General features: G+C 46.6%; 2 protein-coding genes across 4 annotated transcripts in view; both read left to right on the plus strand.

Annotated features, from left to right (window-relative positions):
• Positions 1 to 458: 458 nt before the first annotated feature.
• On the plus strand, positions 459 to 15,397 carry ENDOU (endonuclease, poly(U) specific). The gene is made up of 10 exons (XM_019625831.1): positions 459 to 592; positions 4,724 to 4,846; positions 7,091 to 7,153; positions 7,671 to 7,805; positions 8,293 to 8,464; positions 8,866 to 9,065; positions 11,876 to 11,989; positions 12,655 to 12,761; positions 13,514 to 13,656; positions 14,305 to 15,397. The coding sequence occupies exons 1-10, from the start codon at positions 589 to 591 to the stop codon at positions 14,423 to 14,425; spliced, it is 1,182 nt and encodes a 393-aa protein (XP_019481376.1). The 5' UTR covers positions 459 to 588; the 3' UTR covers positions 14,426 to 15,397.
• Positions 15,398 to 19,216: 3,819 nt separating this feature from the next.
• The window catches only part of RPAP3 (RNA polymerase II associated protein 3), a 31,461-nt gene continuing 25,521 nt past the window's right edge, over positions 19,217 to 25,156 (plus strand). The window contains exons 1-3 of one of the 3 annotated variants that reach the window (XM_019625869.1): positions 19,217 to 19,306; positions 22,837 to 23,020; positions 23,806 to 23,946. In XM_019625869.1, the coding sequence (XP_019481414.1) occupies positions 22,868 to 23,020; positions 23,806 to 23,946 (294 nt within the window). In that variant the 5' untranslated portion in view covers positions 19,217 to 19,306; positions 22,837 to 22,867. Of the gene's footprint in view, positions 19,307 to 19,528; positions 19,635 to 22,836; positions 23,021 to 23,805; positions 23,947 to 25,156 lie in introns of those variants that run through there. The other 2 variants (XM_019625870.1, XM_019625871.1) reach the window with 2 other exon arrangements.

Consider the following 25,156-nt stretch of genomic DNA (forward strand, 5'->3'; position numbering starts at 1 on the left):
TTCAGCTCTGTTCTAAATTCACGGAGCAACTTACACCTGTCTTTGTCTAAGGTTGTGGGAGTTGCTTCTGGTGTGGAGTGGACTGTGTGAAGGGACTTGCAGGGCTGATGGACTAATGTCATGGAAACCCCTTCTTGACACCTTGGAAGATCAGCCCCAAGCATCCCTTAGTCCAACCTGCCTTTTGATCTCACTAAGGATTTGTTTGTCAGGGCCACTGCATCATCGTATAAAGCTGGGGCTGTGGTTTGCTGGGTTTGAGTGGCCTGGTTTCCCTTGGTTACTCCCTCCACTGCCTGGGGTGGGACCTGTGTGTGTGGGTAAAGCCTTAGGAGATGAGAAGGCTCAGGGGAAACTGGGAGGGAGAGCCCCTGACCAGGAGGTGGGTCACGTGCTACCTGGTGCTGTACAGGTGGTCAGAGGAATCGGTCTTTGTTCCAGTGTTAGAAGAACGAAAGCATAGAGAAGGGTCCTGGCCCACAGTTACTAGTGGCACAGGGGATGGAATGCGACCAGCAGAGGAATGGGAACACTTTCCTGTTTAGTAGCTGTGCAAAATGCTGATGTGGATATGTTAATTGGTGGTTAATGGGTGAGTAAAAATGAGTGCAAAGGGAGGGGGCTGAGCTGAAGGGTGTGGGGAGAATTTTCCTCTGCCCAGAGGAGAAAGGATCAGCGCTTGATGCCCATCCCACCCAACCCAGCTGGTTCTGAAACAGGACTGTTGCAAGGACTAAATAAGATAATGCATAAGAAGCACCATACATGGGGTGAAGCCTCAGTGAATTGGGGCTTTGATTAGGATTATAAATATTCGTGGGAGAAACTTATTCTTGGAGTCATTTTCAGCAGGTTGTGGATAAGGAGACCCCTGATGGGATTCCTAAATGGGAAAGCTTTCAAGAGGAAAGCTGTTTCCAGGCCTCCCAACACTGGATGGGACCATGTACCTCTATTTTGGCACATACTGCTGAGCAGCCAGGAAATCAGTTCTGTCTGGGCCCTGGGTGGCGGAGAGCCAGTGGGAGAGAGTGAGGCAGGGAAGGCATGAGAACTTCTAGCTTAGTGTTGGGTGGCCTCCAGTTTGGGACAGCCCAGTCTCAGGAGAAGAGAGCAACTCGAGACTTTTGGTCCCTGGGAAAGGGGGGGATCACTAAGGGCAGAGAGGCAACAGTGGTTTCACAAGTCCAGGTGGAGCCCTGGCCCCTGCGGGTGGTGATCTGCTTGGCTGTGGCATTGATGGGGAAGTGAGGGGCGAATGGGTGATGCCTTCTTTCTTAAGGTGGAAGGAAAGAGCTTCTGTTCTTGTCTGTCCTGTTCCAACATTTCATAACTTGGATGCAAGAACAGAAATCACCTGGGGGAGTCAACGCCAGCCTCAGGTCCTTGGTTGTTTCAAGTGAACTGAGGCAGGAAGCTGGAAAAGCATCTTCTTGGTTGACTAGCTCTCCATGGGAAAAGCATCTGGGCCCCCTAGAGAGAGGCACAGATATAGGATGCCCCAACTATCAGAGGGGCTGAGCACTGGCATATAGGGACACCCAGGTTGGGACCAGTCTCTCTTGGTGGGTAATATGGACAGCGAGTGAGTGTTTTGACATAATCACATCTTGAAGGGTTCAGAGAAATGTCGCATTTCATTGGGAGGGGTGTGGCTAAGCTCTTCACAGGGAATGGAGGGTGAATCTGAGTCCAAGAGAGGCCAAAATGAAGAAAAGCGGAAAGAGAGTCAGAGATGGGGCAGAGGGACAAGGGGCAAATGATACCTGGAGCAGTGAATCAGGTGCCTGGCTGGTGAGCGAGGCACATGCAGAGCGTTTGTGTGAACAGTAGGTGTGGGGTGGGGCACGGGGTGAGTAGCCAGGGTGACTAGTTACCTGAGTATCCCCAGAACAGCACAGGAGGTGCCTGTGAGGGAAAGTCCCTCCTGCCCCTCCCTTCCCCATTCAAATCCCAAGGTTGTCTTAAAGCCCATCAAGTTTACAGGGAAGCGTGAAGGATCCCTGGCCTGGGCTTCTTAGTGGGTTCAAAGCTCTTGAACAAAGATGAAAACATCCACTCAACTCTGGCCAGTGGGAGGTGTTCTCCTGAGCGCTACAGAGCTGACTATTCACTTACATCCTGTCTCAACTGGTGCCAGCTGCTGGAATGGAGTGAATTCTTTCCTTGGACTCTGCTGATCTAGTCCATTAAAATGTGGCCCTGCTTTGTCTGAGTTCTCTCCCTTTGGATTCTGGGTGTACTGCCAGACTGACTGGGCAGGCAGCTGACAGAGCCTTCCTCCCAGCCTGAAACTTTCTCCTTAGGTCTTTGCATTCAGGTTCCAAGGGAGCATCATTTAAGATTCAAGAGGAGTTCCCCTGGGCCCGAAGGGACAAGGGACCTTGGGCCTGGTCTTTTTTTAGGGACAATCGACTTGATCAGAGGCCTGCCTTCCTGGCCACATTGGAGGCCCTGTATAGAACGTGAAGTTGCCTCAGGACCTAGGTTCACCTTGACCTGATACCTCTTTGATGTAAAGAAAACAGACCTATAGCGATGATGTCAGCTAGGGTGCTGTCAGCAACAGAAATGTGCTGACACCCCAGCCCAAGGGATGGCCCAGCTGAAACCCAGGGAGGGAGCCAGCTACATTAAATATGTCGGCAGGGAGGGGAGACTGCTCTAGCCCGTCTGAACCAGTTGCCACCTTGAAGAGGGGCATGGAATATTGCCACCGTTTATTTAACAAAACACTTTCATGGTGCTACTCCATATCATAGACTGTACTAAATGCTTTACCACTAAATGCTTTACAAATATTAACTCATTTGATTCTTGTAAATATTCTATGAGATGGGCTCTATTATTATCACACTTTTACAGACAAGGAAACTGAGGCACAGACCAAATAAGTTGTCCAAGAATATATAGCTAGAAAGCAGCAGAACCAGAATCCTAGGCCCAAGCAGTTTGGTGCCCGAGTCTAGGTTTCTTATTTCTCTGCTATGCCACCCTCATTAGCACAGTATAAACCCCAATTCCAGGCTCCAAAACGGTAACTAAATCCATATGCCTAATATTCACCTCTGCCCCAATCCAGGCTAAACTGAGATACTATGAAATCACAATCAGAACCAAATCCAAAATCTAATCTATGGCAAAACTGGGCTAATTTCTCCTCTCCTAGTCGACACATTTGGCACTCCGCAATGTGGTGTGGAACCTACCCCCATTCCTTATCCAGACATCGGCACAAAACTGTTACTTTCTCAATACATTTAACTCAAGCCCAAATCTTAACTGTACCTCCTAATCTAAACCTAACTAACCCCAGCCCTGGCCCAAATTAGGTTTCAGTTTCCCCATTCACACAAATTCCGATGCTAACAGTAACTAGGACTCTGATCTCGACATTCTTCGTAACCCACAGTCTGACCCGAAACCCAGCACTCTCTAAATCCAAACCTCAGGAACCTCAAATGGAAACAAAGGCTCTGTTATCACCCTTAAAGCCCCAAGTGGAAGGAAGGGCCCCCACAGTCAGCTGTTGCACTGGCTCGCACCCTCCACAGTCTTTGCTGTGGTGGTCATGGCGGGGCTTGTTTTTTTAGGAGTGGTAGTGGGTTTGTACCGTTTCTTTTAAAATGTCTTGTTGTATGCCCCTTGTGACCAAAAGCTTGTTTTCTGCAAGCCATTTGGCTGGAGTAAGGGATGTGGTCTGTGGTTATGTAACAGATCTTATTCCAGCTGCCGCTTCTCACCCACACCCGCCTCCTTCCCCACCCTGAGCATAAAAATGCATTCTGAAGACTTGAAGAAAGAGTAAGATGTGACACAGGGAGAATGGGGTGCAGAGGAGGCCAGATGAAGGGGGGGCGGCAGAATAAGCAGGAGACTTACATGGGACAGGGTGAAAGGAAGGGGAGGGTTTAGAGGGGAGAGGGCAGGTGGGATCATTGGAGCAGCAGTGACTCACCTTCATCTACAGGACAGGTGAAGAGGTGCCCCCAGGCCACACCCAGCCCACAGACCTTACTTTGATCTACCTGAATCTTTTAAAAATTGGAAAATGTCACACAAAAATGAAGGCTTCTCTTGAAAAACAGGAGTTTCTGGCAACACAGAGCCTACATCAGCGGTTCTCAACCTTTCACAGGGGTCGCCTAAGACCGTCAGAAAACACATATTTGCAATGGTCTTAGGAACCGAGACGCCGCTCCTCTATCGTCTCCAGGCCCACATGCAGATACGCCCACATATGAGTACCTGGCGACCCCTGTGAAAGGGTCGTTCGACCCCCAAAGGGGTTGTGACCCACAGGTTGAGAACCGCTGGCCTACATCCTAACACGGCCGCAAATGGCTGGAGCTGATAGTGGCTGCCAATTTCAGGCAGAGCGCTGCCCCCAGGTGTGTCACAGTCCCCGCCTCTTCCTATTGTCTCACTGCATCTTTACTCGTTTATGTCACAGGTCTAGCCCCTGTAGGCATTTGAGTTTGTGGTCTTGGTCTATATTATGTGCCCTGCAATAGTTGGTGGGTGGTGGATGGTAGACAGTGGGCAGTGGGAGGTTTACATTGTGCATGGGAGACCGTGGTTGGACTTCTCCCTTGAAGACAGAGATGAACTTCCCTGCCAGGTGGGGCTCCTGCCCTTGTCTGTGAAGCTTCCTGCAGGGGGTACCTTGGTGAGGAGAACAGGATCCCCACAGAGCTGAACTGGTGACTTTTACTGCCCATAGGAAAAATGGAGTCATGTGCATCTCGCTGTCATAAGAAATTTAACCGGAATGCTGCCTGCCAGTGTGACCACCGGTGTGCCTCGCACGGGGACTGCTGTGAAGACTATGAGCACCTGTGCACAAGTGAGGCTCCTTAGGGGGTGAAGGGTCTGGAAAGAGCAGCAGCTTGGGCCATGTCCGTGCCCAGCCTGCCTGAGGGGCCGCTGGCTTGGGTGTCCATCAGTCCAGAGCAGGGTTCAGGACTAATGATGGGGCTTAGAGGGCTTGGGACAATGGCACTAAGGGGCACTGCAGGCTCAGGATTTGACTACTACTTGTCCCAGCTATTCTAGAATGTTCCCAGTCTAAAACCCCAACTTAATAAAAAACAGATGTCATTTACCCGGATTATCTATCTGATCAGGATTAACAACAGTATCTTGAACATATAAGTCATTCTAAAAAAAAAAAAAAAGATAAAAATATTATTTGGCATGTATTAAATTACCAATTGTTATTCAACACTTTCAATCACAAAAGTATAAAAATGGCAGCAACCTTTTCCAATTTGCATGCTACCAGGAAGACTGCATGGCATCATAGTGACTGTCACAATTGCCACCACTTTTCCTACAGTGAGTAGACTGAGTGGCTGCAACATCTGCAACCTGTCATTCCCAGGACAGCAATTAAATGACACATGCACTGCTCTCAAAAGCCAATCATTCTTCTGCTACTTTAATGGCACAGTTTTAAATGAGTCATTTTTAAAAACCACTTTGAATAATCCCCTTCTTTGTGCTGCCAATGTTTAAGACTTTCAGACAAATGATCTTCTGCTTTGTGATAGGAAGTGTTGCTTAGTTCACTGTCAAACCACGTGTTCTGACTCCCAGTTTGGAAAACATGGTCACTGAAGCCGTGGTAGATAACGGCCAGATAATGGCAAGACCACTGTATATGGTTGTGTAGGTTGTGCACTGTAAAGGGCACCAGGCTGAGTAGGCAAAATGGACCAGAATGGAATCTGTATCCTTCTTGCTAAGCCATGTGTCTTGGTGCCAATCTGTGTCTGCTGAGACCCTTGAAAAGTGCCTTTTCCTAATTTGCCCAAAGGTGGTTATCTGCTGACCCAGTCCTGTGCTTACAGAGCTGCTTCCACCCAGAAGGAAACTTCAATCAATTTATACAGGAACACCATATATAACTAGTAGAAGCTCTGCTGGTCAAGCTCAGGCAGGGAGAACCAGGCTCAGAGCCCACTGTCAGATTCAGAGCCTACCCCATTTCTGCTGCTTCTGTGCCCCATATAGCAGACACAAAAAGGCCTGTTCACCTTGGACCATCAGGCTGGCACATCCTGCTAGAAACAACACTCAGGGTAGAAGCCATTTCTTCTCTAACTCTCTGATCTGCAACTCAAAATACTATCAATGATGGTTGATACTCTAGATCAGCTCACCAAAGTCTATTAGTATAAAATGTGGCTAAGAACCCTGTCAGCATTTAGAACACAGCCTGGCACAGGGTAAGTGATCAGAAGATGTTTTCTGACTGAATCAGTAACCTGACTCATGGTTCTGACTGTAGTAACATAATAGTACCCAGTAAACTCACTAACAGATTCTGAATCACTGTAATAGCGTTGTTTCTTGGGGGGAAATTATTCCCCTGTGTGATGAGAGAGGAGCTCTGAGTCCCTAGGAACATTCCTCCTCTTCCTCCCCACCCCCACCACACCCTTCTCAGCCCACAGTGGAGGCTGCAGTCACTAAGCTTGCAGGCAGATGGAATGGAGCAGCAATAGGAATGTGCTTTTCTGAACACGCCTTCTCCCCCCCCACACACAGCCTTTGTGGCTATTGTCAAGTGTTACAAAGAAAGAAGGGAAGCTGGTATCTCAGGAAACAGTGCTTATTCCTGGAGGCTCTGGGAGGGTTTCGCCCTTGCCTCTGACTGGAAGTTAGTATAGGTATGGGATGTTCCTAAGTGAGGGTATTATCATTTGGAGCGTGCCAAGCCTATCCATCTACCAACTTCCATTAGAGAAAAGTCATATCCAAAACCCGAGTTTGCAATCCAGAAGGGACCGCTTCCTGCCTCCTCCCCACCCCACTCCCGCCCCCCCCCCTTTGACAAATGAGACCCACAACAATCAAGTTTTGGATTGTTTTAATAAGTTTTCAATAATCTGTCCCCTTCTAGCTTCCATTTTCAGTTTTTTCAGTCTCCTCCTTCACTTGGTATTTATTCATTGTGCCAGAAGCCCTGTTTTGTATTTTCTTCCACTGTATATGCTTGTTCCTGAGGCTGGGAGAACTGAGAACCAAAGACAAGGGGGAGGGAAGCCTAGGGGATGGTTGATGACTTTAATTTTCTGCCCTTCAGCTGAAGAGGACCCCACAGAGCCAGAGCCATTCCTGGAGCTGGAGGAAGAGGTCCCACCTAGCAGTGAGTCTGCCTCCCCGAAGAGAGCCTTCAGGATAAAGGAGGAGAGACAGGAGAGGGGTGGCAGGGGCGGGGCACCCATACCAGAGGCAACAGGCCCTGGCCTAAGCCAGATGGACCCCAAATCCAGCACCTGGAGGTATTAAGAGGGGCTCGCTGGACTCTTGGGGCCAGGGTAGCAATAAGCCTGGGGGGGCCTCAGCAGCTTGGGGGCGTTTTCAGGAAAGAGACTGTGAGGCCTGTGGAGAGGCCAGAGAGGGAAGTGGAAGAGATCTTATTTTTAGAGTGGGACGATTATAAAAACAACAGGCCAGAAAGTAGAGTTTGGAATCAGAAAGGACTTCCTGACTGTGAAGGGTGTGCACCAATGAAGCCTGTTTGTTTTCCTTCCCTGGAGATCGTTAATAGACAAGTAAGGAGAGCAAGGCTGAGAGGGGAACTAGCCATGGCAGAGCGACCTCTAGAGGTCCACCCAGCACATCCCCCCCACCACCGCCCCACATCCTCCCTGTTCTTTCAGACTTGTACTCGGCACCCAACTCCTGCCGGGGCCGCTGCCAGGAAGCCTTCGACAAGCACCACACATGCCACTGCAATGTCCGCTGCCCAGAGTTTGGGAACTGCTGCAAGGATTTCGAGAGCCAGTGTGGCCAAGGTCCGTCTCCTGCTCCCTTTAGCCTAGGCCCAGGAACAGAAGGACTCTCTAGACCAACAGTTCTCCAAGGGGGTTCTGAGTGGGCAGTGTCAGCATCATCTAGGAATTTATTAGAAGTGAAAACTCTAGGGCTTCACCCTGGACCTACTGAATCTGAAACTCTGGGGGGTAGGGTTTTAACAGACCCTCCTGGGGCCCACCCATGTGTTTTAACAGACCCTCCAGGTGATTCTGATGCATGCCGAAGTTGGAGAACCTTCGCAGAGGACGGAAGCAGTGTAGACATTCTGTGGGCACGGCCATGTGCTGATTTTAATGACCCTTTAGGCCTGAGGCCCCTGTCCTCCGGCCACTGGGGTGCCTGGTCACAGCCCCTCTCCCTCGCTGTCAGCTTCTGGAAGGTGCTCAGAAGGGGATGCACACAGATAGTTGCCTTCCCCTGGCCTCCCTCCTGCTCTGAGACACCCCTTCCCCCAATTCCTCCCAGAGGGCTTCTCCCACAGCAGTGATGCCATTACCAAGGAGGAGCTGCAGGCCATCTCTGAGAAGATCTACAAGGTGGACGCCAACAAAGCCCAGAAGGACGACATCGTTCTCAATAGCCAAAGCTTCATCTCACCCTCTGAGACCGGAGACCAAGTGGATCACTGCCCGGAGCCGTGAGTTCCCTTCACTCCTCTTCCTGCGAAGTCTCTCCCCCAAGTTTGCTTTGTTTTGATGCCTCAGCTCTTTTCTTCTCCAGGCGGGCAGGATCAAAGGGAGAGAGAGAGAGAGAGAAAAAAAAACTAGATCTCCAGAGACAAATAAAGCCATCTTGAGGGACTGCAGGCATCCTGTTGGGAGGGTTTCTGTGACAGGCCAGGCTGAGAACAGAGCAAACCTTTCAAGAGCTGAAGTGTAAGAAAAGAGCGGCCTCATGCGTGGCCTTCAAGGGTATCTGAAGTCCCTACTCCGCTCCTGAACCCAGCCTTCGCAGGCCTGTCCCGGCCTGTCTGGCAGTTCCTGGAAGGGTTTGTGTTCCATCTCAGGCCTCTCACTGGGCCTCCTTCCACCTCCTCAGGCTCTTCACGTACGTCAATGAGAAGCTGTTTTCCAAGCCCACCTACGCAGCCTTCATCAACCTCCTCAACAACTACCAGCGGGCAACGGGCCATGGGGAGCACTTCAGTGCCCTGCAGCTGGCTGAGCAGGACGCCTTCCTCAGAGAGGTCATGAAGACAGCAGTCATGAAGGAACTCTATGGCTTCCTCCATCACCAGAGTGAGTGAGCCCTCCCCAGGTCCCATGAGGCAGTGCTGAGGACTCGGGTTTGTCTACAGGAGAACCAGGCACCTCAAGGGGATCCCCAGTGGGGAGGTTAAGAGCACAGGTGGGGACTCCATGGTGGCTGTTACACATTTGGAAGGGGACAGGGAGGGGACCAGGGAGGAACCCAGAGAGATTGTGGACCCAAACAGGAGCTGGGTCCTCTGTCTTGGAATTTACCCCATCTTTTGATTTACTCTCAGCTGCCTTGTTTGTCCCCCCACTCACTGCAGCAGTCTCGGGGTTCTCTGCAGGACCATGAGGCACCCCATTCCACATAGGGCACTTGTCAGCCACCTCAGCTGACCCCAATGTCAGGACCACTTTCGAAGCTTAGAGAGTCCCTCATTCTGCTCCCTCCTCCTGCTCTAAGTCCAGGAAAGAGGTCAGCCCACTCCAAGATTTTGGTGGGGAATGGCAACAGAAAATCAACAAAGGTTCAGAGGGGGAAGTTCTACAGGGAAGGATTCTGGTTGGAGTGGCTCCAGATAGAGATACATTTGAATCAGACCAAAAAAGGTTGGGGCTGCAGGAATTCTTGGCATGGGTTGTGTTTGTTAGTGTCCTGCAGATTCCTTTCCTGAACTCCAGGCAGCTGGGCTTTGCCTCAGGGCGGCTCCAGCTTTGTATAGGTCTTTCCTCCCTGGCTGTGGGATTGCCTCTGCTCACCCCTGCTGCATTCCATCCACAGGACTCCCTGTAAGAGTTAGTAACATGCTCTGCTTTTAGGTAAAGCCAGTGACACACAGGGAATCCCTACAAGGAGGACATAGTCCTGCACTGCCTCCTGGTGTTCTCTTTGTAGTAAACACGAGAGAATCTTGGAGGTCAAGACTGAGACCTTCAACTTTTCAAATGAGAGAAATGGAGGCCCCGACAAGCTAGGTGACTTGTCAAAGGCCACAAAAGAAGTTGTAAGCAGATCCAGGCTGGAACCCAGGGCTCTGATCCCGAGGCCAGGCTGTTCCATTATTTACCTTGTCTTCACCCTTCTCACTTGTCCAAATCCCACTTGTCCTTTAAGTTATAGCTCACATCCCACTGCATTTATGAAGCTGCGTTTGCCTCAGCTCACAGCTGGCTTTCAGCCTCTCTTCAGAGGTCAAGGGTTTGGGGTATGGCCCCCAAAAAACCTTGGTCCAGAGAGACTTGGTTTGACTCCAGGCTCTGCCACTTGCTAGTGTTGTGACCTTAGACAAGTTTTCTTACCTATCTGATTCTTAACTGTGAAACTGGAGGATTAATGCATGTAAAGCACCCATTGGAAAAAGCCCTGGCACCAAGTTAAGTGGTAGCCATTCAGATTGTGAAACCATTCTTGGTTATTTTGTGTATGTTTAGTCTTGTTTTCCAAATGTATTTTAAGTCCTTGAAAGCGAATGTCAGGTATCTCTTTTGTATCTTCCACATACACAATTCTGGGCAGTAAACAGTCAATATTTGATGGCTCCGTGATTTACATCCCCAGCCCTGACCTTTCGCTTGGGTTGCAACTGCCTTTTTGACACCTCTACCTGCCTATCTAACTGGCACCACTTAGAACTTAGTGTAAAGAGTACTCATGGTTCCTGCCTCTTCCTCAGTCTTATCACATAAATGACACCATAATTCATCTAGTTGCTCAGGTCATACATGTAAGTGAAGAGTTATATTTGTTTCTTCTCTTTGCCTTACTGTTCCCATCCCCATTTCCTCCACCAGTAACATCTATCACTTCTACCTTCAAAATCTACCCCTGATCTGCCTGCTTCTCACCCCTCCTCCATGGCTGCCACCTCAGTCCAAGCCACCATCGCTTGTGACCTGGACAGAGTGTTAGCCTCAAAACTGGTCTCTCAGCTGCTCATATGCCCCGTTGAACCTTTTACACACACAACCAGAGTGATCCTTTAAAAACAAAGCTCCTAGCATATAATTCCTCTGCTTAAAACCCTTCAGTGGCTCTCTCCCCACCAAGAAGCTATAGAGTCATGAAGAGATTGGTCTCTGGAGCTAGTTTCTGTGGGCTCAAGTGGTGTCTCTATTCTTATTAACTGTGGCACCTAGAACAGTGCCAGGCACATAGAACATCCTCAGTGAATTGAAAACAGTTTTGTTATTATTACAGTGTGACTGGGATCCAACCCTCTCGCCATGGCTTACGTGATCTGTCCACTGCCTACCTCTCCGACCCCCTTTCCTACTGCTCGGCCCTCCTGCTCGCTGTGCTGCAGCCACGTTGACTTTCTTTCCGTTCTTCGAACACCAAGTTCAAGTCATTCTGGAGTCTGTGCATTTGCTGTTCCCTCTACGCGGAAGAGCCTTTGTCCCAGATCTTTGCAAGGCCAGCAGCTTATCCTCCAGGTCTCTGGGTAGTGCTACCTTCTCAGAGAGGCTTTTCTGATCTTCCTTTCTAGAAGAGCCCTGTACCCCCATCCCCACCTTCAGCACCATGGAATAGGCGGCTTTCTTTTCTTCATAGCACTTATCTGAAATCATATTGTTTACTTATTGTTTATTTGTTTATTATTTGTCTCCTCCACTGGAATGTAAACTATCAAGACAGGGCTCTTGTCTCTCTGATTCCCCGTTGAATCCTCAGCCTTTAGATCTGGGCCTGGCACAAAACAGGTGTCCCACAGATAACTGCTGAACGAACAACTGAATGTATTTGTTGGCTGAACCCACGTGTCTCCTGACGTGCTGGAGCAGGTGCCCTTCCTTGCTTCCCGGGGTATAGCCTTGCCTCCCACTCTCTCCTAAGTCCTCTGTGTTCCTCCTCCCAGACCGCTACAGCTCAGAGCAAGAGTTCATCAGTGACTTGAAGAACATGTGGTTTGGGCTCTATTCGAGAGGCAATGAAGAGGGGGACTCAAGTGGCTTTGAACACGTCTTCTCAGGTGGGACCAGTGTGCTTGGAAAGAAAGAGTTAGAGGGATAAAGAGAGATGGCTTCCCTCAGGAACAGGGCACCGCTGGGCATTGATTCACCCGCGGCCACCCCAGCTGACTGGGAGGGACACGTCTACTCCCAGGCCAAGAGGGAGGGGGTCTGAGGAGCTACTGCTGAGGAACAGTCTCTCTGGAGTATTTAAGGGAGAAAGAAGACCAGATACTGGGGCTCCCAAGGGGCACATGTAGGAAGGGAGACTTGTTCAGGGCCATGGCCATCTACCTCTGGATGGTCCTCTGCTTCCAGGGCTTGGTCAGCTGCTTCCCAAGAGGGCCCTGGTCTTTCTCCCCACTGTCCTCCCCCCAACTCCTCCCCCCCTGCCCTAAGGCTCCCACCAAGTCTGACTTGCTTCTGAGGAAATGGATGAGAGGAATATCTCAGATTGGTCACCAGGGTCAGCCAGGAGGGGGAATTATCCCAAGGGCTTGAGCTGAAAGTGGGGTCTGAGGTGAAAGGGAGGGATGCGAGGGACTCTGGGAAGTCTGGGCAAGGGGCTGAGCAGGTGGACAATCTAGGAGTCAGAGACTTGAGAAGGGAGACAGCCCTGACATGGTAAAGGGAAAGGGGTTGGAGGGTAGTCCCAGATCACCCACTGTGGACTCTTTATTTATAGGCGAAGTCAAAAAAGGCAAGGTCACTGGCTTCCATAACTGGATCCGCTTCTACATGCAAGAGAAGGAGGGCCTGGTTGACTATTACAGTTACATCTATGACGGGCCTGTGAGTATTGAATGCTGACCCATGGGCTGGAAACACCTTGTTAGTACCCAGGCTTCCTGCCTGCATTCTGCATTCTGAACAGTCAGACTTGTCTCTCACCCTGACCCTCACTGGCAGCCTAAGGGGGATTGTGAATATGACTTCCCCATCTGCTGGACAGTGGGTTGAGCCAGCCAGGATGCTGGGATTCCCTTCCAAACAGTGAAGGCTTCACAACAGCAGGGGAAGGAGGCAGAGGGCATCATCTTTGGATGGGAGGATGGGGGCAGGGGAGTGTTCTCAGAGGGGAGAACCAAAGACACATAATTACCTCCTGCCTGGCTTTCCTTAGAATGTGGTGTCCGCTGGAAGTTTCAGTCTGGCACGTCTCAGTTAAACTCCTTATATTTTATAAGAAAGAAACCTTTGCTGCCCCGTGTCAGGGAATAATTTGGGGGCAATAAATGGTCCTTGTCTTCCACGTGTGGGGGCCAAGGGAACAGTTATGTCCCTGCTCCTCAGGCATTGGTCATATGAATGCTAACCCTGGCCTCCCTGGGAGACATGCACTGGCAGCTCCAGACAGAGGGTCTGAGTGGGGTTTATACATCATAGCAGGACCGACTATTGACTCTGTTGATTTAAAGAATCCCTAATCCCTAAACACAGGCCCCTAATGGGCCCTCAACAAACCGTAGCTGACTGCTGCCATTTGCCACCCTCCAGTCTGCCTCCACTCTGTGGTATTCACCAGACACCCTTTCTGTCCCCAGTGGGAGTCTTACCCCGACGTGTTAGCCATGCAGTTCAACTGGGACGGCTACTACAAGGAAGTGGGCTCCGCTTTCATTGGCAGCAGCCCCGAGTTTGAGTTTGCGCTCTATTCCCTGTGCTTTATCTCCAGGCCAGGCAAAAGGTAAGCACTGGGCCAGCTGGACCTGGGGAGCAGGCTGGGGCCACAGGCTGTCCTCAGCCAGGACCCTCAGGAGACCTGGATCCTGCCACTCGGTGGCTCAGAGGGCACGCACACATCACCGTTCTGGGCCTCAGTTTTCTCACTTGGGAAATGAAGTGGTTAGATTAGATTGATGGCTGCCAAGCTTCATCTGAGCAGCAGAACCTTAACATATAAAACAGTGAGAAATGGAGTTGCCCAGGTACGCCAAGCCTCTCTAATTGCCCCCCGAGGCTGCTTGGGGGGAACCCAGAGAGAACAGTTGAAACCTCTGTGCCTCATGTTCTCTAACATTTAAGGACTCTGGGTCCTGCTGCTTCTGCAACCCTAAGCAGACATTTAATTTCTGAGGGTTCAGCTCTATGATTTGGGACTTTAAAATACTGGTCTGGGAAAGATGAGGAGCAGTGTTCTTTAAGTAGAAAATAAGACACAGATTTTGAAAGGGCTCCCTGCGCGTGGGGAGCTGACTCAAGCTGTGGCAACTCTCTCAGAGGCCTTTTAAGACAAGATGGAGCCCTTCTGCAGGGGTTGTGCTTGATCCTTCCCACCTAGGGACCCAAGGTGAGTAAAGCAGATCCCTATGATTTGATGATTTTCCCCCCGCAGGTGCCAGTTAAGCCTCGGTGGACATCCCTTGGCCATTCAGACCTATACCTGGGACAAGTCCACGTATGGAAATGGCAAGAAGTACATCGCCACAGCCTACGTGGTATCTTCTACCCAATAGAGCTTCAAGCCAGAAAGGGGCATGAGGGCAGTGAGCGCTCTTAGGACTGAGGTGCTATCTGCTTTGGGCTGGAGGAGACTGGGAGGGATTCCCATATCCAGAAATATCCAGATGGGAAAGAGAGAAAAGATACAAATTAGAAAAATGCAGACAAACAGTCAAATCTTTGTCCTCCAGCATTTTGGAAACAGCATTCAGACAGAGAAGGTGGGCCCTCCATAGCTCTTTGCTCTGACGGGAGCTGGAACTGTGAACAAGTCCTTGACCTCTCCAGGCCTCATGTTTCCTTATAATGTAAAGGGAAGGGATTTGCACCCTTTCTTGTTTCTAGGGTTGGTGAGAGGGCAAACCTGATGATATTATTACTGTGAAGATGTTATCAACTGTTCTTAGGAAGAACGGCTGATAGAAATTCAGGATTACCATAATGGCTGTTATTGTACACAGCTCTGCAAACTGTGATTCAGCCCTATGTTGGGGACTCAAAGAAATCAGGTCATGGAAACCAAGCACAGTGTTTTCCAGGGTTGGATCCTCTCAGAACAGGGTCTGGGAGAACTTCAGTGCTGGACAGAGAGGGGAATGGGTTGGTGCAGTGAGTGGGCTGGGGAGGGGTCAACTTCTTGCCTGAGGGTTTTTGCTAATTTAGTAACTGCATCAAGAATCTTCCTACTTACAGACATTTAGTGCAGTTACAGAGCTGGATTTTGATCCCAAATAGTTTTGTGAAAGAGTTCCCTCACAGGAGGAAACTTCTGCATCAGAAGAAGAAAGAAGCCTGTAGCTTGGTGTCATTAACATTAATTATTTTAAGACTTATCCATCAGCCATAATTTGCATAAACTCTAGAATGGAAGATCAGGGAGACTGGGTTCCAACCTCAGTTATGCATCTCCCCTAACCCCACTGGGAACCAGACGCTGTCCCTCAGAGCCAGGCTTGAAATACAGTTTAGAGGGTTCGAGTCTTCAATTAAAGTCATTTTAAGAAAACTTGAAATGTGTCTCTTCTGTGTCATTGGCCCCTTTCAACTATCTCCCTTCCTTTTCCCTGGAGCAGGGGGCTGGGGGTGCTGCTTCTGGCTTTAGTGTCTCTTCAGGATGTCTTGGAGAATGTGGTATCTTGACAACTCAAGTCTCTCTAGCCGAGATGGGGAGAGAATTCTTCCTGGTGGACTTGTAATACAAAGAGCGGGAGTGTATTCTGCTTTCCGGGTTCTCATAGAAGGAGCTTGGAAGTCACTACTCCATCCTAACAATTGGATGGGCTGAAAAACTAATAATTCTTCTTGGAGCCATAAGAGAAAGGAGGGCACAGGCAAACCACTGCCCTCAAGATTGGAAAGACAGGCGAAGATAGTGAGAGACAGCTTACTGGGGCAGAAACTCAGGCGAGGACACCAGTGCTGGAGTAGGAATGGCTGGACTGTAACTGAGGAATGGCTGGAGGCTCAGTGTAGATGGCCCCGAGAGTTAAAAACTCCGGGGGACCCAGCCATATGAGCCTCCACAATATTGTAAGATTTACCTCCAGGAGTCCGACTAGGTTTCTATACTAAATGTCTGAGAAAAATCCCCTCAGACTTCTGGCACAGCCAGGAGAAAAGAAACCCTTTAAAAATGTATCCTTCCTAACAAAGCCTGTCCTCAGGGGAAGCTACAATAGTTCTCCAGAGCCTGGCCTGCTGGGATAGTATCAGAGCCTGACCGACCTGGAGAAGGAAAATACCCAACTCCAGCCTACTGTAGCTATCTGTCCCATCTCAGGAGGAAGGAAAAAACCTGAGAAAAACCTGTGAAGTTCACAGTCCAGAAGAGCAGGCTCACTAAGAGACTGAGGCCTAATCATAGGACTTGTCCTCCCCCCACACCTCACCACCACATTACTAAAGGCCTCTTGATAGCATTTCCTTTTACTGGGACATCATGTTTGGCCATCAAGAAAAAATGATAAAGTATACCTATAGTCAAAAAACACAATCTGAAGAGATAGAGCAAATGTCAGAACCAGACATAGCAGGGATATTGGAATTATCAGATTTTTAGGGCAGTGAACATACTCTGTATGATATTATAACTATATAGTCATTGTCCAAACCCATTGCACAACACCAAGAGTGAACCCTTACTTAAACTATGGGTGACTCTGATGTGTCAATGTAGGGTCATCCTTGGTTAAAAAAAAATGTACCTTCTGCTGAGTGATGTTGATGGTAGGGGAAGGCTATGCATGTGTGGGGGCATAAGGATATGGGAAATCTCTGTAACTTCCTCTTAATTTTATTGTAAACCTAAAACTGCTCTGAAAAATAAAGTCTTAAAAAAAAGAGTGGAAAGAGCACTGCACTTAGACAATGAGCAGGTAAATGGGGACTGGTGGTCCCCAGTCCCAATAACCAGCCCCTTGACCATGTACACAGGAACACCTCTGGGTGCAACTTCTGTGGTTGCAGTGGCTGACCAAACTGAATGAAGAGGAGGTGCTACAGAGATACACCAAGGGGCTTCTCACTGTAAATAGTCATTTAGGCACATGTTAGAAGAATGTCACGTATGAAGGAATAGCTCAGGCAAGTTACGAAGCACTGATGGATGAAACAGGGCCTCACCATGCCCTCCTCAGGGGAGTTCACAGTCAAATGAGCAAGACAGGGTCAGTGGAACATGGTGGTCACAGGTGCTGGCTCTGAAGTCAGACTGCCCAGGTATCTCACCAGTCACTTGTTGGTTGTATGGGCAAATTTCTTATGCAGATCAGTTTCTTGATCAGTAACGTAGGGACATTACCATTGTCGTGAGATAAGGAATGTAAAATAACATGCTTATTTCTTACAATTCTTACTTGTCTCACTTATTATGCAGATTTCATTTTGCACTATGAGAAGCAGTTCACCTTCCTTGCTATCAACCTTAACCTTCATCTTCTGGTGCCCAGTGCATGTCTTCTTATAGACCTCTTCAGATGTCTTCTAAGCAGCCAAGTTGGAGACAGAGAGACAGAGAGATACCACATATTCTAGGGTCTGGGCCTTAGCTTTGCAGGAGGGAGCGGCAGGAAATGACATCTGTTAAACTCTTACCATGTGCCAAGCTGCGCTATGTATGTGCCTTTTACATACATTTTCTCACTCCAGTAGGTATTTTTATCTTCACCATTTTAATTATACCTAAACTGTGGTTTAGATGAAGCCTCAGTTTACAGACTAAATTCAGATTGATTCTTAGTAAGTAGCAGAATCAGGACTACAAAGTTTAACCCTTTCCCTCAGGCTAGTCAACACTTTTCCTGGATGTCTAGCAGTATTGACTGATTTATCTATTCATTCATTATTTTTTCAAAGAATACTTGTTTAGGCCTGGGATAGAGGTTACTGGTTGCCCCTCAATATCTGTTCGTCTCCTCCTCTTCCTTATTTATTGAATTCGTAGGTTTTAGATGAGCACATGACTGCCAAGAGTAAAAACTCTGAAACTCCCTTGCAGAGAGAAGGCTGCCATTACAGGCATAGTTTTTTTTGTAAGACAATGAGAGTCTCAGAAATTAGGTGATGGTGGCCATCAAGACCATTCAAGTAACTCCTCTCACCTTGATTCTGTACGACTAAGCAATTGTCTGATTAATATGTGACTTGACAGAGAAGGAGGAAAGTGGATTCACCCAAGGGTCTATGAGGTTTTACTAGATCAGCCTTTCTCTCCCATCTCTATTGACTGCCAGAATTAATTAAAAAAAAATACAGTTGCTTTTGTTAAGAACATCTATAAATCAATATCTGTTTTAAAGTTTTTTATTAGATTAATTTTTATTTTTTTAAATTTTTTTAGCTAATGATCTCCTGTAAGGGAGGACCCCTGGGCAGTTTTTCATTGACCACTACCTGGATTAATGGTTCCCAGTCTCAACTGTACAGCTGTATCTTGTGCTTTAAAAAAAATCATGATGCCCAGGCTGCGCTAATTAAATCAAAGTTCTGGGTACGGGACCTAGAAATAAAATTTTTTCATGCTCCCTAGGTGATTTCAAAGTTCAGCCAAGCTTGAGAGCCACTGATGTGGATTTTTGGAATAATGTTTGAGATCATAAAGCTGTTTCAAATAGAAATATTTGCTTGTTTCTGTTTTTGTGGGCATTAAAAATTATTATTTTTTACAATTTTAGAGTTGTTATGAAAATGAAAAAAGCGCACTCATACAGGAAGCCAAAGCAAGAAATGTTAAAAGCTTCATATTCTTTCTGCTTTGTAACCCAGGTTACATCTAAAGACAGACCTTAATATATGCGTTCTAGAATGACTCAAAGATAGACACACTTAGAAAAGGAAAGTTTACTTGCAAGGCGTAAGGTCAGACTGAAGAAGTGGTTTGCCAAATATAAACACTTAAAGGGAGGGGGGGGGAGAACTCTGCAAAACTGCCAGAATTACAAGTTTACATCGTCTATTTAATCACAGTAGAGAAACAGTAACTTTCTCACATGATTATCATACTTACAAAGGTCGTGACATATCATTAGACATCAACAAGGCAAATAAATATATTAGGGATAAAATTGAGGGAAGTCCAAGGAAATATTCAAGGCGTTATTCTTTTGGGCATCAGAACAAGTCAGGGCGACCCTGCAGTTTTTGGGTTACTTCCTGTTAAGTTGAATCATATTAGAAGGAGGCAAGGCATCAGATTTTGAATTAATACACCTGTCAATTCTCTAAGCTGATTCTGCTGGGAGAAGAAAGGAGCGTTATCTCTGACTTTCTGCGCACGCTCCAGGGGGCGGGGCAAGGGCACGCGGGGACTTGTGGGAAAAAGCCCAGGAAGGCGGGGCTCGACGCGACTTGCTGCGGGCGGGACGCGGCGAAGGTGCGGGAACTAACGGCGTGGTGAGGTGAGCCTGGTTTGCCGTTATCGCCGAGAAGGCTTTTGGGGTCGCCTGGCGGGAGAAGTGGGCCCCGCCGTGGGTCCCGGGTGAGGGCGGGCGGGGGCGCGGCCTTTGATTGGCTCGGCGGTGTCCTGGGTAGCGGCGTACGGGGGAGGGACGGGGGAGCGCGTTCCTGTCGGGGCTCGACCCGCGCGGCCCGGTCCCTCCACCCAGGCTACCCCGGGGCAGTGAGAGATTTTGCGGTGGTCAGGACCGCAGATTCACCCTCCGGAGAAGACCTTGGTGGGGCCCGCCCCCTTTCGGCGTGGGTGTGCAATGCCCGCCTTGTTGTTAGGTATGAAAGTGATACCCTGAAGCTCTGGAAGTTTCTGGTTGCCTGCCTGGACCTCAGCCCCCACCGCAGGTTCCGTGGGAGTAGTTGGGCCTGCAGGAGTGGCAGAGGTGATGGGTGAAATGGACAAGGTTTTGATCTTACTCAGCATCTTAGTGGCTGGCTGCGCTTTTAGTCATATTTTTGAGTCCTCAGCAAAGCATTGTATTAGTTTTGTTTTTTTAATGAGATATACATATGTGATCAAACATGGGCACTGGCCAAAAGAAGCTTAAACTTAGTTTACTTTCTGAGGCTAGGCTGGGGGTTCAGACCTGTCTGCGTTTGCAACGGTCCCTTTCCCGAGAATCCCTTTCCTAATCATTCATATCTCTCCCATTCTACTCCCCCTTTACTCTCCCCCCTTAAGCTTTGAATCTCTTCTCACCTTTTGGGGACCTTGCCCCCATCACTCATCCCCTTTCCTATACCTGTATCCTCTTTCACCGTGTTTCTCCCCACGGGCCTCCATCAGACTATAGCCATGCACCAATTAACGATGAAGATACGTGTGTCCTCAGGAATGTCATTAGGCGATTCATAGTTGGGCGAACATCGTCCAGTGCACTTACACAAACTTATATGGTGTGACCTACTACACAGCTAGGAGATATGGTACAGCCTGTTGCTTGTTAGGCCACAAGCCCGTACAGCGTGTTACTGTACAAAACAACTTAGATTAAATCAAGCACAAGAGAAAATGATGCAATGACGAGACACGGTAAACATGAGATGTAAGAGACTGCAGCTCTTGTAACACGGCATAATGTTTTAGAGCAAACTTTTTTTTTAATAAGTAGAAAGAGTACACTCTAAAATAATAAAAAGTATAGTATAGTAAATACATAAACCAGTAACATGGTCCTTTATTATCATTATCAAGTATTGTGTACTGTACATAATTAGAATTGTATGTGCGCAACTTTTATATGACTTGCAGTGCAGTAGGTTTTTTTACACCAGCATCACCACAAACATGTGAGTAATGTGTGTATTACAGTGGCTGTGATGTCACTATGTGGTAGGGATTTTTCAGCTCCATTATAATTATAGGACCATGGTCATATGTGTGGTCCGTCTTCGACCCAAAAGTGGTTATGTGGCACATGAGCAATCTTATCAAAGACAAAATTACATTAATCCTCGCTTAATAATCTCATTTACTTAGCTCATTATATTTCCATTCTTTTAAAAAATTCCGTTAAAATTCTCAATAGTTTTTTTTTCAATAACCTTTATATGACTATATATAATATACTTTCTTTCCCCCATACAACTTCTGTGGCATGCCTTCTTGAACTCTTGAAAATATTCTTTTGTGACAGTACTCTCCAGGTTTTCCTCCCAGCTCCCTAGATGCTACTGCCTCGTTTTTCCAATTTGGGCATCTCTTCCTTGGCTTGCTCTCTAAATATTATTAGTCTTCTCCAGAGTCTCCCCCTGCCACCCCCCCACCCATAGTTACAGTGACTAAACATGTTCAAATCCCATGATTGTAGCTTCTACCTTTATGCTAGTGACACCCAAATTTATATCTGTAGCTCTCTGTAACTGCCTACTGGATATATCCTCCTTATGTCCCATGAGGACTCAAATTGAAATGTCTGTCTTTTCACTTGTCCTCCAATCCTGAAACTTTTTTTTTTTTAATTGGAGAATTGGGGGATGGGAACAGCACTAGGGAATTGGGGGAAGGGGAACAGACAAGTTGCTGTCCTCTTGTTCTTCAGTCTAGTTGTGGCGGACATTGCTTCACTGGCCCAAGTTGGCACCATCATTGCACTCTTCCCAGGTGAGGCAGATCAGTCGCCTGCTTCTGGATGGCCGCTCACGCTGGCTGCTGGCTACACACGGTAGCCCATGGCAACCCACTGCAGCAGGGGCTGCAGCCTACGCCGTCGCAGGCGCCTCATGGCAGCCCAGCTCCAGGTTGAGCTGTTGTTCAGCATCTTAGCTGCGGAGGGCAGTGTCACTGGCCCTCATATGTGGGATCTGAACCGGGGCCCTCTGGCATCCCAAACCAGCTCTTAACCAACGCACCACTCGGCCGGCCCTCAAATTGTGATTCCTGACTCAAAATGGCACCATAAATATTACCAGGTCCCCAACAAAGAAATCTATGAGACAGTCCTCCTCTGCTCCCCAATTCCTCATTCTAATCAGTCATCATGTCCCTTTTATTTTACCACCTTAATATTGTCACATAGCTTTCAGACTATAGGTCAGACCATATGGCCCGACAATTTCAAGATCTGTTTCATTTCCACCTCATTAGCCTTCCATCATTCTCCCTCAGAGTCCCTCACTCTGCCTGCCCACTCCTCTATGTACATCAGTTGGCTGGCCCCTTTTGAAACTCAGGCTGAAGTTGTAACAGCTCTGGGGCCTCGTTCCTTGAACGCACCACCTTACCACCTGATTTACGCCTGTCCTTTGTGGTCAGTCCTATAGCATCTGTATATATCTCTAGCACAGTGGTTGTGAACCAGGGGTTATTATGCCTTCCCAGGGACATTTGACAATTTCTGGAGACATTTTTGGTTGTCACAGTCTGGAGGGGAAGTGGTAATATTGACAACTAGCTGGTTAGAGGCAAAGGATGTTGTCAACCATCTTACAATGCACAGGCAGCCCCCCTACAACAAAGAATTATCCCGCCCATAATGTCAATAGTCCTAAGGTTGAGAAACCCCTGCCTAGCATGATATTTTGTTACTCAGTGTCTGATTGTTTTGTTTCCTTCTCCACTAGACAAGGGACTTTGTGTTACCAATTTTTGCAACCCTAAATCTTGATACAAAATCTATCACATAACAGTTCAATAAATGTTGAAAGAAAAAGGAACAAAGGAGGTAATTAGGATACATTTGTAAACTCTAGAGATGAGCAGCCAATCTGCTACTACGGGCTACTTGCTAATTTCAGTAATTCCCTCCCCATTGCCTTTCATTCATATTGCATTATGGGGATGCCCAAACTTGTTTATTTTTCATTTTTTATTCGGCAAACATTGATTGCCTCATTGAAAAAATAATAATACTGATATTCTCTTTCTGCACGTTAGGCTGTCTTCTATCCATGTATCTTGACCATTTATGAAGAGGTAAAAAGTCATTAGCTAGGTTTCAAAAAACTAAACCATGTAATTCTATTTAATTTTTATCAGCGGTTGACTGGTCAAAACTCTGCAGGCCATAATGACTTCAAACAATAAAGCAATTGAATTACAACTACAAGTGAAACAAAATGCAGAAGAATTACAAGACTTTATGAGGGATTTAGAAAACTGGGAAAAAGATATTAAACAAAAGGATATGGAACTAAGAAGACAGAATGGTGTTCCTGAAGAGGTAAACTTCTTAATTAAATTTCTTAATAAAATTCCTACTTCAGAATCCAGCAAAATTATTTGTTTTAAAATAAAGCACCTTTTAAAATGGTTTGTGAAAATACTGAAGTTGAAGTGATTTGCTTCCTGTCAACATTATGAAAAATTCTGCTTTTTAAGGTCTTTGTAATAATTGTATTAACTATATTAAGACAGGTTAGTGAACAGTTACTGAAAAGAAGACCATGTGATAATTCTTAAGGTAAATGAATAGCATAAAATATGTAGTTGTGTATATAACGTATATCATACAATTATATACTTGATGACATAGTAACATACACTATTGCCATTAACATATAGATAGTATCTCGGTTCAATTAAATGTTTTTCTAAAGACAGTTCATTAAAATAGGGATAGCCTTTTCATGCTGTATGTGATTATGTGGATGGAGGCAGTTCAGTTTGCCGTTTGTACTACTGCCAATTCATTGTACTAAGGCAGAAGATCAGGTAGTTTTTGAAGTTTGAATTTAGGATTGCAAATTAAGTGTATAATTAAAATTTGTAGGTAATACTTTTCTCGTGACTGAATAATATTCAACATTTGTCTAAGGATGAATTAAACTTTTAAAGCATAAATTATTAGAAGTGAAGGTGGTAAATTGATATTTTTAAACACTTGAAAATTAAATTTAAAACCACTTCTTACTTGAAATATAATTTAAAAAGAATTTTAAACATTGCTAGTTATACAAAAAAGCGATGGAGCAGTACTCAAAATGTGTTTTCCCCCCCCCTCCCTAGAACCTACCTCCTATTCGAAATAGGAATTTTAGGAAAAAGAAGAAAGGCAAAGCTAAAGAGTCTTCTAAAAAAACCAAAGATGAAAACACAAAAAACAGGATAAAATCTTATGATTATGAGGCATGGGCAAAACTTGATGTGGTAAGTTAATCTAGTTATGTGCTTCTTAGTATGTGAGTAAAATTTTCTTGGTGTTAGCTAAGAGTCGTGGATTAAATGAAAAATAATGTAGAGTTCTTATAACCTGTTTCTTTGTCTTATAGACTATTTTATATGGAATAAAAATGTAATTACAGAACTCCTCAATTAACCAAATTATTTTTTTCTCCTGCAGTCTCTTTTCAGTGAATAGTAGCTAAAACAGCCAGGATTCTTTTATTATTATTATTATTATTATTATTATTTTTTTCCCTCTCTTTTTGTGAAAAATAGCACATAGAGATCCAGCGTATTTTTCCCCCAGTTTCCCCCAATGGTTACATCTTAACTACAGTACAGCATCAAAACCAGGAAATTGACATTGGTACAATGTACGTATAGCTCTATGCCATTTTATCACATGTATAGGTTTGGGTAACCACCATTGCAAAGAAGATACAGAAATATTGCATCACCATAAAGATCTCTGTTATTCATTTATAGTACACCCACCTCCCTTCTCTCCACCATCTCTAACCCTTAAACAGCCAGAATTCCAAGACAGTAATACTCCCAGAAAAGAATGACTGCCGATACCTTTTTTTTAGACTGAAGGATCTGTTGTATACTTTGTGTCTAGTCTTAGGGCTAGGGCTATTGTGACAATAAAAGCAGGTCTAGATCCCAGGAAGGTAGGCTTCGTTCCACTCTTCTAGACCAGGGATAGCAAAAGTGGTACATGCTTTCCAACTCCCGCATGTGACACACAGTGTTACTGGAGAATTAATTACCACCAGTACTCTGCCTCAGAACCTTCTACCCAGGGTTCCAAGCAGCCACTGTCAAGTCAGCCTGTGAAAGGGAACCTGTTGGCTAGCCTTATACTAGAGTCGGAATTAAGGGTTCCGACTTTAAGGGTTGGTTTGGTCAGATTGATGTGGAATATACATTCCCTTTTAGTCTTTTGAAAAGTGTTCCTTATGTAATATTTGATTCATACAAAAGAGCATGTGGAGATACATGTTCTAAAACATAAAATGAATATGTGAACCCACACACTTAAAAGAAACATTTTCCAATCCCATTGAAGCTGCCAGTGTGCTCCTTTCCTATCCCCGTTGTCTTTTCTCTCCTCTACCCTAGAGGTAGCCACTATCCTGATTTTTATGTTTATTATTTTCTTTGCACTTTTCTGTTTAACATTTTTTTTTTT

The sequence above is a fragment of the Hipposideros armiger genome, unplaced genomic scaffold (genome assembly GCF_001890085.2).
Source record: "Hipposideros armiger isolate ML-2016 unplaced genomic scaffold, ASM189008v1 scaffold_640, whole genome shotgun sequence".
Taxonomy (NCBI): domain Eukaryota; kingdom Metazoa; phylum Chordata; class Mammalia; order Chiroptera; family Hipposideridae; genus Hipposideros; species Hipposideros armiger.

What these genes read in the sequence shown, in the direction of transcription:
- ENDOU (XM_019625831.1), top strand. An exon ending in TGGCTTCCTCCATCACCAGA is followed by an intron (nt 9,066 to 11,875) that starts GTGAGTGAGCCC and finishes TCCTCCTCCCAG; the next exon opens with ACCGCTACAGCTCAGAGCAA. An exon ending in ATCTCCAGGCCAGGCAAAAG is followed by an intron (nt 13,657 to 14,304) that starts GTAAGCACTGGG and finishes TTCCCCCCGCAG; the next exon opens with GTGCCAGTTAAGCCTCGGTG.